The sequence below is a fragment of the Rhinoderma darwinii genome, chromosome 3 (genome assembly GCF_050947455.1).
Source record: "Rhinoderma darwinii isolate aRhiDar2 chromosome 3, aRhiDar2.hap1, whole genome shotgun sequence".
Taxonomy (NCBI): Eukaryota; Metazoa; Chordata; class Amphibia; order Anura; family Rhinodermatidae; genus Rhinoderma; species Rhinoderma darwinii.
In genome coordinates, this window is record NC_134689.1 from 122,567,283 (window position 1) to 122,579,443 (window position 12,161).

General features: G+C 41.8%; 1 protein-coding gene across 2 annotated transcripts in view; it reads right to left on the bottom strand.

Annotated features, from left to right (window-relative positions):
• LOC142751081 (uncharacterized) overlaps positions 1-11,512 on the bottom strand; it is a 13,185-nt gene extending 1,673 nt beyond the window's left edge. Inside the window, exons 1-6 of one of the 2 annotated variants that reach the window (XM_075860053.1) lie at positions 11,455-11,512; positions 11,325-11,372; positions 8,985-9,035; positions 7,297-7,362; positions 4,100-4,147; positions 1,039-2,004 (exon numbers count right to left, since the gene is read on the bottom strand). In XM_075860053.1, the coding sequence (XP_075716168.1) occupies positions 1,078-2,004; positions 4,100-4,147; positions 7,297-7,362; positions 8,985-9,035; positions 11,325-11,372; positions 11,455-11,466 (1,152 nt within the window). In that variant the 5' untranslated portion in view covers positions 11,467-11,512 and the 3' untranslated portion in view covers positions 1,039-1,077. Of the gene's footprint in view, positions 1-1,032; positions 2,005-4,099; positions 4,148-7,296; positions 7,363-8,984; positions 9,036-11,324; positions 11,373-11,454 lie in introns of those variants that run through there. The other variant, XM_075860054.1, reaches the window with a different exon arrangement.
• Between the last annotated feature and the right edge of the window lie 649 nt (positions 11,513-12,161).

Consider the following 12,161-nt stretch of genomic DNA (forward strand, 5'->3'; position numbering starts at 1 on the left):
TTCAACAGGGCATGGTGGAAGTTGCAGTCTCGCAAAAGCTGAAGGCCATAAATGGTAGACCATCGATTTCCTTTTTATACTGTTTGTTTATTTGTAAGTATTATACACATTGCTTTTTATAAAGTTTTATGCTTTCATACGTATGATTATAAGTTTATTCTTCATTTACTCACATTTACTTACAGGTCTATTTCACACTTTATATGTGTCACAGAAAGTCTACAGAGAAATTATCGCTTTATACACTGCGCTCAATCAGCGTTGTGTGCAGGGACGTAGCTTAAGGGGGTGCAGAGGTAGAAGTCGCAACCGGGCCCTATGCCTTTGGGCAACCCTCCGGCTCCAGGGCCCGGTTGCCCAAAGACACCAGTATTAGAAATGCCAAATGGTAGATAAGGGCACGGGTGCAGATTTTGTATTAGGGTCCAGGGTATTAAATTTACATCACTGGTTGTGTGTACAATGGAATCAGTGGCACTGGTCAGCTGCAGGGGACTGGTCAACTGGCCAAGCTGCTTGGTTTGACTAGACCTAGCACAGCCATGATAGTGATTGTTGTCACATGATCAGGGCTTTTTCCTCTGTGACTGAGGCTGCTAATGGCAGCTTAGGAGAATATGCAGTGAAATAAAATTAAAAACAATTTAAAAAATCCTAATAAATAATCATGATAATAAAAAAAAAAACAGCTGCTCATATGCAAAGATCTGACCCTAACTAGGGCTTGTTATATATTAGAATGAAAGGCAGGTAATGTCAGGAAGGGCTTTTATTACGTAATTTAAAATTAAGATATTTAAAAAAAATAATATTTAACAGTTTTTCACATAAAAAGAGGCAAATATTTTTTTTAAAAAAGCGAATGCTATTTGCTAGAAAATGTTGAAAAAGTAAAGCGCTATTTGTTCCAAAAATAATCCAAAAATCACTTTAGTAAGCTAACAAGTTAAAACGTTATACCATTTGGCCAGCACATGCAAAAAATCGCTAAAAATAGTGTGGGTATTAAACGGTTAAATACTTATATTGATATTTTACCTTTTTTTTACGTCCAATCTGTCCTAGTAGGCTGCCAGTTCATCCATTTAGGAGTCCACCTGTTAGTCCTCCCACTAGGTTTCCCACTAAATCTTTTTTTTTATCACCTCCGAGTAATCCTCCTGTAACACCTCCAAGCAGCCCTCCTTGTCCATTCAATAATCCTCCAAGCAGCCCATTTTTCCCACTCAATAATGCAAGAGGCCCTCCTTGCCCACCCAATAATCCAAGAGGCCCTCCCTGCCCATTCAATAATCCTCCAAGCAGCCCATTTTGCCCAGTCAATAATGCAAGAGGCCCTCCTTGCCCACCCAATAATCCAAGAGGCCCTCCCTGCCCATTCAATAATCCTCCAAGCAGCCCATTTTGCCCAGTCAATAATGCAAGAGGCCCTCCTTGCCCACCCAATAATCCAAGAGGCCCTCCCTGCCCATTCAATAATCCTCCAAGCAGCCCATTTTGCCCAGTCAATAATGCAAGAGGCCCTCCTTGCCCACCCAATAATCCAAGAGGCCCTCCCTGCCCATTCAATAATCCTCCAAGCAGCCCATTTTGCCCACTCAATAATGCAAGAGGCCCTCCTTGCCCACCCAATAATCCAAGAGGCCCTCCTTGCCCACCCAATAATCCAAGAAGCCCTCCCTGCCCATTCAATAATCCTCCAAGCAGCCCTCCTTGCCCACACAATAATCCAAGAGGCCCTCCCTGCCCATTTAATAATCCTCCAAGCAACCCTGTCACTTGTCCAACAGTTCCTTTTGTCAGTCCACTAACGGTGCCTCCTAATCCTCCACTTTCTTGCCCATCTAATAATCCTCCAAGCAGCCCTGTCGCTGTATTTACTACGCCTCCTCCTCCATCAGGACTACCAGTTAAAAGGTTTAAAAGGTCACGAGTAGTTCGTTTATTTCCTTGACCAGGCTCCCCTTCAATAGTTTGTATATAATTTGTTGGCATTGAACTATCCTGAAATTTAAAAAAAAAAAAAATAATAATTTTATGGTTGTAGAAATAACATTCAGTTCCAGTAGATCACCCATTACCCATATGTGCAAATGCAGGCCACATGTTTTAATCTGTACTAATTTATACATTATATTATTGCCTTTTGTAGTGTCCTCAGTATGCAGTGGTTAGTACCTACCAAAAGTGGTCCAAGAAAGGACAACTTTTGAACAAGTGAGTCATGGGCACCCAAGGCTCAATAATGCACGTGGGGTGCGAAGACTAATCTACCTGGTCCGTTTCCTCATTAAAGCTACTGTAGGACTAATTGTTAAGAAAGTTTCTTCTGGCTATTATAGAAAGGTATCAGAACACACAGTGCATTGCAGCTTGCTGCGTTTAGAGCTACGTAGCGCAGACAGGTCAGAGTGCCCATGATGACACCTGTCGATCGCTGAAAGCCCCTACAATAGGCACGTGAACAACATAACTGGACAATGGAGCAATGGAAGGTGTCCTGGTCTAATGAATCACGTTTTCTTTTACATATGTGGACGGCCGGGTGCATGAAGAGATGGCCCCAAGATGCACTATAGAAAGAAGGCAAGCCGGAGGAGGCTGTGTGATGCTCTCGACAATATTCTGCTAAGAAACCTTGTGTCCTGGCATTTGTATAAATACTTTGACACGTACCACCGACCTAAACATTGTTTAAGACCAAGTACACCCCTTGATGTCAATGGTATTCCCTAATGGCAGTGACCTCTTTCAGCAAGAAATGTTCCCTGCCACACTGCAAAAATTGTTCAGGGATGGTTGAGGGAACATGACAAAGGGTTCAAGGTGTTTACTTAATCTAAAAATATCAATGTCATGGTGGACAATTTACAATGCAATACATTTGGATGAGGTTTTCAAAACAGATTTCAGAGCATGCAGCAGATTTTTAATTCACAGCATAAATATTATATATGCAATGCAAATGGTTAAAATTGGGTCAAATCTGCAGCAAAATTTGCATGTAACACATGATGATTTTGCCACGAATTTGCTGAGGATGTTTTGTGGATTCGCAAAAGATCTCCTGTGGAAAAGCTACGCCACGTCTGAACACACCGTTGGCACAGGTTTCATACAAGACAAGTAGTACAAGGTATTCACAACATTACTCTGCTTTTTCAATTGATCGATTCTATTTACAAATTGTACAATTTTGGATGACATATTGTATGCTTCAGAATGTATATTGCATTGAATGGGTCATGCCATGTGAATAATTTTGGTAGGTTGCAGTTTGATAAAGTCATCTGTAAATGCCACCTTAATATATCAAAACATTCTAAAGATGTCTCCTAAGTGCGCCGTTACCCCAGCAGGTAACACAGTTTGATCACACTTTAAGGGTATGTTCATACGCAAACTCAAAAACGTCTCAAAATACGGAGCTGTTTTCGATAGAAAACAGCTCCTGATTTTCAGAAGTTTTTTGTGCCACTCGCGATTTTTGCAGCGTTTTTCGCAGCGTTTTTTACGGCCGTTTTTGGAGCTTTTTTCAATAGAGTCTATGGAAAATGGCTCCAAAAATGTCCCAAGAAGTGTCCGCGAAAAACGCTCCGACGGAACAGAACGCCGTTTTGCCATTGAAATCAATGGGCAGATGTTTGGAGGTGTTCTGCTTCCGATTTTTCGGCCGTTTTTTCGGGCGTTTACGGCCTGAAAAACGTCCGAAAATAGGCCGTGTGAACATACCCTAAAGCACAGCATGGATGTGGGTCAGTTGGTGGGATAACTAGGGGACCCAAATAAACCTAAGGCTTGTGATGCTGGATCATATCCTGATATTATATAAAGCAAATTTGATTTGTATATTAAAATATGTAGTATGTAGTTTTGGTATGTTCAACTCTGGAGTTAGGGGTAATTCCCTGTGTTGATATTTTATGAATTGATATTCCAGGAGATAGTGAAAATATGAGCACAGACCCTCACATCACAGTTCAATGACTCCCTGTATTCCATATATTATAGCATATGCTAGACTAGGCTAGCACTTTTTTCTTTATATCAGAATATGCCAGTTTATGTCATTTTCAACATATAACTCCAGAGATCTTACCAGTAAAACACATATGGTTGATGCTGTGAGCAAAGGAACACGCTGTAACTGTAGAAAGAATAGATGATTATATCTTATTATAGGTATTAAAAAGTGATGATAAAAATATTAGAAAAGTGTCAAAAGGCCTCATGCACACTTCAATCACCGTTTTCACGGCCGTTTTTCACGGATCCGTGTGTCCGTTTTGGTACCGTGTGTACTCCGTGTCCGTTCCGTGTTTCCGTTTTAAATGGACGTTGTGCCTCCCTTTCGCTTCCGTGTTTCCATTAAAAAAACGGAAGGTATTGAACTTCATTTGAACTTGTCACATGTCCCAGTCTGTGAACTTTGGCACGCCCTGGCATTGCTAGAGCAACGGATCCGTCAAAAACGGACAGCACACGGAAGCCTTCCGTGTGCCGTCCATTTTTTTGATGGACCCATTGACTTCTATGGGCCCCATGGTCACGGAATCACTGACCAAAGTAGGACATGCTCTACTTTTGACGGAACGGAACAACGGATCCGTCAAAATAACGGAAGTGTGCCTGGGCCCATTGAAATGAATGGGTCAGGGTGCTATCAGTGAAAAAAAAACGGATAGCACCCTGAAGGAAAAAACTGAAGTGGGCATGAGGGAGCATATATTTAGCTGTCAACATCCATGCAGAAGACACGTTAGTAATTAATGTTTAGAACAAATTAATATATTTTATTATTATATTTTGTTAGATATGTCAATTATAGCATAAATATACACATAAAGGGGTTTTCAAAAATCATAAATTATCACATATCCACAAGATAAGTAATCGTTTTCTGATCAATAGGGGCCCCACTGCTGGGACCACCACCGATCGTGAGATTGGCTCCCGATTCCCCATATCCTCCTCTCTACACCCCCCGCAGTGAGGAGGAGCTTGAATGGAGTGGCGGTTGAGCATTTGCCCACCGCTCCATTCACTGTCTATGAGAATGATGGAAATAGCCGAGCCCTGTACTCGGCTGTTTCCGTCACTTCCATAGACATTGAATAAAGCGGCAATGCGCATGCTTGACCACCACTCAATTCAATATTCTCCTCATTGCGGCCAAGCAGTAAGGAGGAACGAGGAGTTCGGGACCCATTCTCATGATCGACCCCCAGCGATGATAAAATTATCACCTATCCTGCGCATAGGTGAAAATGTATGATTTTGTGAAAATAGGCCAATTTCTTTGGAGGAGTAATGAGAGTCTTGGTGGAACAATGATAGTCTTGAAATTACAGTAGGAATTACTATTATTATACTTTAAGGTGGCAGTGGGCTCTTTAACTATTCGGTCCTTGTGCAGCTGCACAGGTTGCACATATGGGATGTATGCCCCTGTCCCATAACACTGATTTACTGAATCAAGGATGGTAAATATCTGTTGTTAGAAAAGAGATCATCTCCCTCTACCTGCTACATCACCCATAAATTATTGACAGTAGCCTACATTTCATAGGCAGGACCAGATAAAGGTTGGTGAAAGCCCTTATGCAAAAGATTTGGATAGGGCCCCCTCCTCAATAATCAGATCATTGGCTAACAAGATGGGCAAAAATAAGGAATAAATAAGGCTAATTGTCAGCAAATCTCTTCAATATTGACAGGACCCAACACCAATATAATGCATGGGAAGGCAACCTTCTGTACCCTGATGTCTTCTGTTGGAAAGTGCTGGGCAATTGCCGATTTTGTCTATAGTACACTTGTGGTCTTAGTGTTTCAGGAGCTAGTATGACTGTTCTTATGCTGTATTGCATATCACAAAGGCTGTCACAAGAGAGACTTGAAGAAGCACTCCCGCAAATTTTTAGATTCCCTGGCCCATTAGAGAGGCACATTATGTAAATTGTGGTGAAGGTAATCTGTAATTGTGAATTATCCACTCCCTTCTGGTCCTCAGCTGTATCATGTGACCAGCAATAGGACTCTACAACGGACACAGCGTCTCCTGTGGACAGGAAGTCAGTTTCTCCATTCATTACTATCACAGCCTCGATGTGAATCTTATAGGAATGAATGGAGAAACTGACTTCCTGTCCACACATGAGACGCTGTGTCCGTTGTAGAGTCCTATTGCTGGTCACATGACACAGCTGAGGACCAGAAGGGAGTGGATAATTCACAATTACAGCCACCGGTAAGAAGATTACCTCCACCACAATTTACATAATGTGCCTTTCCAACGGGCCAGAGAATATTGTTCTTGGAGTTCTAAAATGTTGTGGGAGTGCTTCTTTAAGGATGACAGAGTATGTAAAAAGATGGACAGCATCCAAAGTCTCAATGTCTTATTTGCATGATGCAAGTCCAATCATGGCTCTGTCCTACTGGCTCCAAACGACCAATGAAACTAAGTAAAGATGAAAGACAGCACTCGCGTCTTAATGAATCAGTTGTGGAAATTTATTCTGGTTGTGCGACGTTTCAACTTTAAAACAGCCTTTTCCCAAAAATACAAACCCAGCGACAATATATACTGGAAGAAGTCAGAGCCCCGGTTAAAGGTCACCCATAATCATATGCCACGTAATAAGAATAAACAGTATAAAATAAACCCATAATGCGTGAAACACTATAACTATAGTGACACAAAAAGAATAGTAATACAATACCTAACTGTTAATGAAATAGTAATACCAAAAAGTCGTGAAACACTTATTTTATTACTATTATTTTCGGGTCACTATGTAATATTTTTATACACATTATGGATATATTTTGAACTGTTTATTCTGATGACATGGCATATGATTATAGGCGACCTTTGATCGTGGCTCCGCCTTTTTCCTGTAGATAATGTCGCTGTGTTTGAAAGGTTGTGGTAAAGCCGAAACATTGCATGTCTGTAATAAAATTCTGCAACTTATTGCATTGTTATATTAGACAGTGCAGTACAGACTTCATGAGAAGGAAGGAAAGTGATACTTATCCAGGTACTGAGCATTTTTTCAAAAACTAGAGCCCCATATGGAGCTATAATGGCTACTAGTGTTGCGTCTACGAAAGGAAAGAGTTAAACTAACAATCTAATATGATTAATAACAGCTGTTCCTGTCTATAGGGTTTAGAATTTAATTTCCAAGATGCACAGCATGGAGGGAACACTGGAAGATTTTTTTGTGACCAAAAAGATTCAAAACTTATATAATACAATGCATAATAATATACATGTGTTTGTTTTACCATCAGCTGTTCCATAGGGATTATCTGGTTTGCTAGAACATTGTTCTCATTCATAGCCACCTGCTCCTGGAGGATAGCAGATTAAAAAAAATAGAAAATAGAGTGTCATTTTATGAATATATAATTGTGTAATATCAGCCGGACCCTAAAAATACTACAACGCATGCCGTATATCAGAATGAGTTATCCCCTACAAGAACTGTATTCACTAAAAACTCGATCGATGAAACACAACCCTATACAAAACTAAGGGGCCTGCGATGCAGTGCGCAATGTGGTTCTGTATTAGGTCTTGTACACACGGTTCAGATTAGATGCATGCATTCTTTTAAGCCAAAACCAGAATTGGATCCAGAAGAGGAGACACTTTAAGTGTTCCGTTTATATATTTCTACTATTAGGCCCTGTTCACACAGAGTTTTTTGACGAGTTTTTTGACGCGGAAACCGCGCCGCAAAACTCCTAAAAAAAAAATGCTTGATTTCAATAGGAGTTGGACGAGTTTTTTTACCGCGCGTAAAAAAAACGTGTCGCGGTAAAAAGAAGCGTCATGACCCATCTTGAGGCGGTTTCCGCCTCCAAAACCCCATTTCAATTAGTCAAAAAGAGGAAAAAAACGCCTCGATGAGTGTTTTGACGAGTTTTTGTCAAACCACTGAGCAAAAACCGTCTGGAGCAGTTTTTGCAGGAGGAATTTTCCTCCTGCAAAAAACTCTGTGTGAACATAGCCTTAAGGTTCGTTCCTGAATTTAGTTTAAAAAAAATACATGCAAAATCTGCATCAAATCTTAACTGTGTAACTGTGCATGAAGCCATAAGCATACCAGGCATTAAAGAGGCTCTGTCACCAGATTTTGCAGCCCCTATCTGCTATTGCAGCAGATAGGCGCTGCAATGTAGATTACAGTAACGTTTTTATTTTTAAAAAACGAGCATTTTTGGCCAAGTTATGGCCATTTTCGTATTTATGCAAATGAGGCTTGCAAAAGTACAACTGGGCGTGTTGAAAAGTAAAAGTACAACTGGGCGTGTATTATGTGCGTACATCGGGGCGTGTTTACTACTATTACTAGCTGGGCGTTGTGTATAGAAGTGTCATCCACTTCTCTTCACAACGCCCAGCTTCTGGCAGTGCAGCACTGTGACGTCACTCACAGGTCCTGCATCGTGTCGGCACCAGAGGCTACACTTGATTCTGCAGCAGCATCAGCATTTGCAGGTAAGTAGCTACATCGACTTACCTGCAAACGCCGATGCTGCTGCAGAATCATCTGTAGCCTCTGGTGCCGACACGATGCAGGACCTGTGAGTGACGTCACAGTGCTGCACTGCCAGAAGCTGGGCGTTGTGAAGAGAAGTGGATGACACTTCTATACACAACGCCCAGCTAGTAAAAGTAGTAAACACGCCCCGATGTACGCACATAATACACGCCCAGTTGTACTTTTACTTTTCAACACGCCCAGTTGTACTTTTGCAAGCCTCATTTGCATAAATAAGAAAATGGTCATAACTTGGCCAAAAATGCTCGTTTTTTTAAAATAAAAACGTTACTGTAATCTACATTGCAGCGCCTATCTGCTGCAATAGCAGATAGGGGTTGCAAAATCTGGTGACAGAGCCTCTTTAAGAATAGTGACATATACAAGACATAGTAGCGCTTAACATAAATAAAACAAATATCTTACTGCACTTTCTGTTGTTCCAAAAATATCTTCAATGGTACAGCCAGAGAATTCCTGAATTACAATGTAAAACATTAGTACGAATAATACTCCAATCTGTAAACATTATTGGAGTGTAAGCTGCTGCTATCGAAAAGTAACAACAATCTTTATTATCATCTTCGGGGCCAAAATGTTTGATAGTGACATGTATGATAGCTGTGAGGTAACGTAAGGAAGAAAAGTGTGTTTATTATGTAATGTGCGCCATATTGATAACTTTGCCAAATTTTTCATTCCTAATTTGAAAAGTGTCATTCTTATGCCATAATTGACAAATGTGCCCTGTAGGCTTTATTCAGACGAACGGGAAATACGTGCGTGCAACGCGCGTGATTTGCACGCACGTTGCACGTACCTATATGTGTCTATGGGGCCGTGCAGACATGTCCGTGATTTTTGCTCAGCGTGAGTCCGCTGAAAAAAAGTCACGACATGTCCGTTCTTTGGGCGTTTTGCACGCATCACGCACCCATTGAAGTCAATGGGTGCGTGAAAACCACGCATGCCGCACGGAAGCACAGAAAAGCATCCAAACGGAGTGTCTTTGAGATGAGCGAACCCGGACAACCGAACCGAACTTCACCGGGTTCGGCCAAACTCGGCAAAAAAAGTTCTGACTTACCGATAACTCCCGGCTTCTTCCTCCAGTCTGACCTCCCGGGATGACAATTCAGTCCAAGTGACAGCTGCAGCCAATCACAGGCCAAGCACAGGCTGCAGCGGTCACATGGACTGCGGCGTCATCCAGGGAGGTGGGGCCAGATGTCAAGAGAGGCGCGTCACCAAGGATGCGTCACCAAGGCAACGGCCGGGAAGTTCTCGGTAAGTACGAACCTCTTTTTTTTTTTAACAGGTTGCAAGATATGGTGATCGGAATTCACTGTCGAGGGTGCTGAAAGAGTTACTGCCGATCAGTTAACTCTTTCAGCACCCTGGACAGTGACTGACGTCGGCTAGAATCATCTCTATGATGGCGGCTGCGCGAAAATCATGCTCATCATACACGGATGACACACGGAGCTGGCAAGTGATTTTTGCGCGCGCAAAACGCCACGTTCGTGTGAATCCAGCCGAACTCTGTTGTCACCGCTATTTGGCAGTTGGAGTATTTCCTATGCCCACTCCAGGTGGCTCATGACAAGCGCTTGGTTATCATGTTGTATGGCTAGCACAGGCTTATACCCTCCAAGTAATCAAATTTTGGTGGTATAGCACTAAATTAGTTTTGTCTATATCGGCAAAAGATACTGTCCCGCTTCCAAGGAAGCATCCATAACCATTAAGACGTATCTGCTTCCCTATCTCCCTAACCTCTTTTCGACATTTGACTTAACTGTACGACATGGCCGGGAAGGGGGAGTAATGGATTGGGATCACTGGCTGAGTCCACTCCATATTTATCGGGTGTCAGCTGTATGTTACATTCGACACTTCACTGAAACGGCCAGGATCAGAGATAACCACGGGGCTGAATAGGAGCTAGTAAAAATGACATTACACATTAATATTGCCATCGATATGAAGGGGCCTTTGCATAGAATGTTGTGTCAGATTTCCAGGGACAGTAATCTCTGAGTAGCGCCAACCGAGCAGCATAAAAAGATATTCTACATTTAGTGAAATGTGAGGTTCTTGCTTACAATGCAGATGTGAGGCCCCATACACATGACCATGCCCGCAATCACGGCCCGCCGACTGCCACCATAATTTTCGGGCCATGCTCCCATACAAAGTATGGGAGGACGGCCCGCAAAATGCAAAAGAACGGACATGTTCCATAATTTGGAATTTCGGAACATTTCTACAGCACAGACACCCATCCGTAGCGCTACGGAAAGGTGTCCACGTTCTATGAAAGTGAATGGGTCCATTTTTGCGGACCGCAATTGCGGTCTGCAAAAACGGATGTTTTTTACGGTCGTGTGCTTGAATGTGTACACTAAGCAGGGTTCCTGCAAAAAGCGGAATAATTTAATTAAGGCCCCATGCACACGAACGTGCTTTTGTGGCCGCAATTCCCCAGAAAATCCACGGGAGAATTGCGGCCCCATTCATTTCTATGGGGCCATGCACACGACCGTAGTTTTTACGGTCCGTGCATGGCCCGGGAGCCCGCACCGCAGAAAGAACGGACCTGTCTTATTACGGCCGTCTTCTGCGGTCCGGGCTCATTGAAAATACGGGCGGCTTGCAGCTAACAGTCCGCTGCTGGTCGACCCGAAAATCGCGGCCGTGCACATGGCTACGGTCGCGTGCATGAGGCCTAAGATTAAGATAACAACAATACTATGGTTTACCTACCTCAAGTTTTTTTATTGCTTTGATGAGTTCTGCTTTGTCCGCATTATCCTATTAAGGAAGTATATGACATTCATTTATTATAATAACTGCCTGAGATTGCTATAAGTGGTCATATTTAATTTATTTTTACCTTAATATTCATATATGTGCAGAGGAATTCTATCACACTAAGAACAGCTTTTTCATTCTCATTCTAAAAAAAAAAGGCAATTTAATATTTTCTTTTTATCATAGTAAACAAAAAAATTACAACAAATTTGCTTACACTATACCAATAAAGGAGAAATATTTATTTAAAACATGCTGTTCAGCTTTAAACACCATTTTGAAGGTTTACATAGAATCAAGCTATATAGAAAGTTGAGTAAAGATGGCCATAGACATAAGATTTCCGTTGGTGAATAGATGCTACTGCACATGGGCCCCCATAGAAGACCTGACTAATCCTTTGTTCCTACAGAAGACAAGCAATGCAAGTTCCCCAATCCTTTCTGAAATGACCAAGCCAAGCCCAATGTGCAAATTAACCCCTTCCCGCCGCAGCCCTTTTTCAGATTTTCATTTTAATTTTTTCCTCCCCACATTCCAAAAGCCATAACTTCTTTATTTTTCCGTCGATATAGTCCTAGGACGGCTTGATTTTTGCGGGACGAGTTGTAGTTTTTTTGTAGCACCATTTATTGTGCCATATAATGTACTAGTAAACGGGAAAAAAATTATTTGTGGGGTAGAAAATGAAAAAAACAGCAATTCCTCCATGTTTTTTTGAACGCCATTTTTACGGAATTCACTGTGCAATTAAAACAACATGTTAACTTTATTCTGTGGGTCAATACG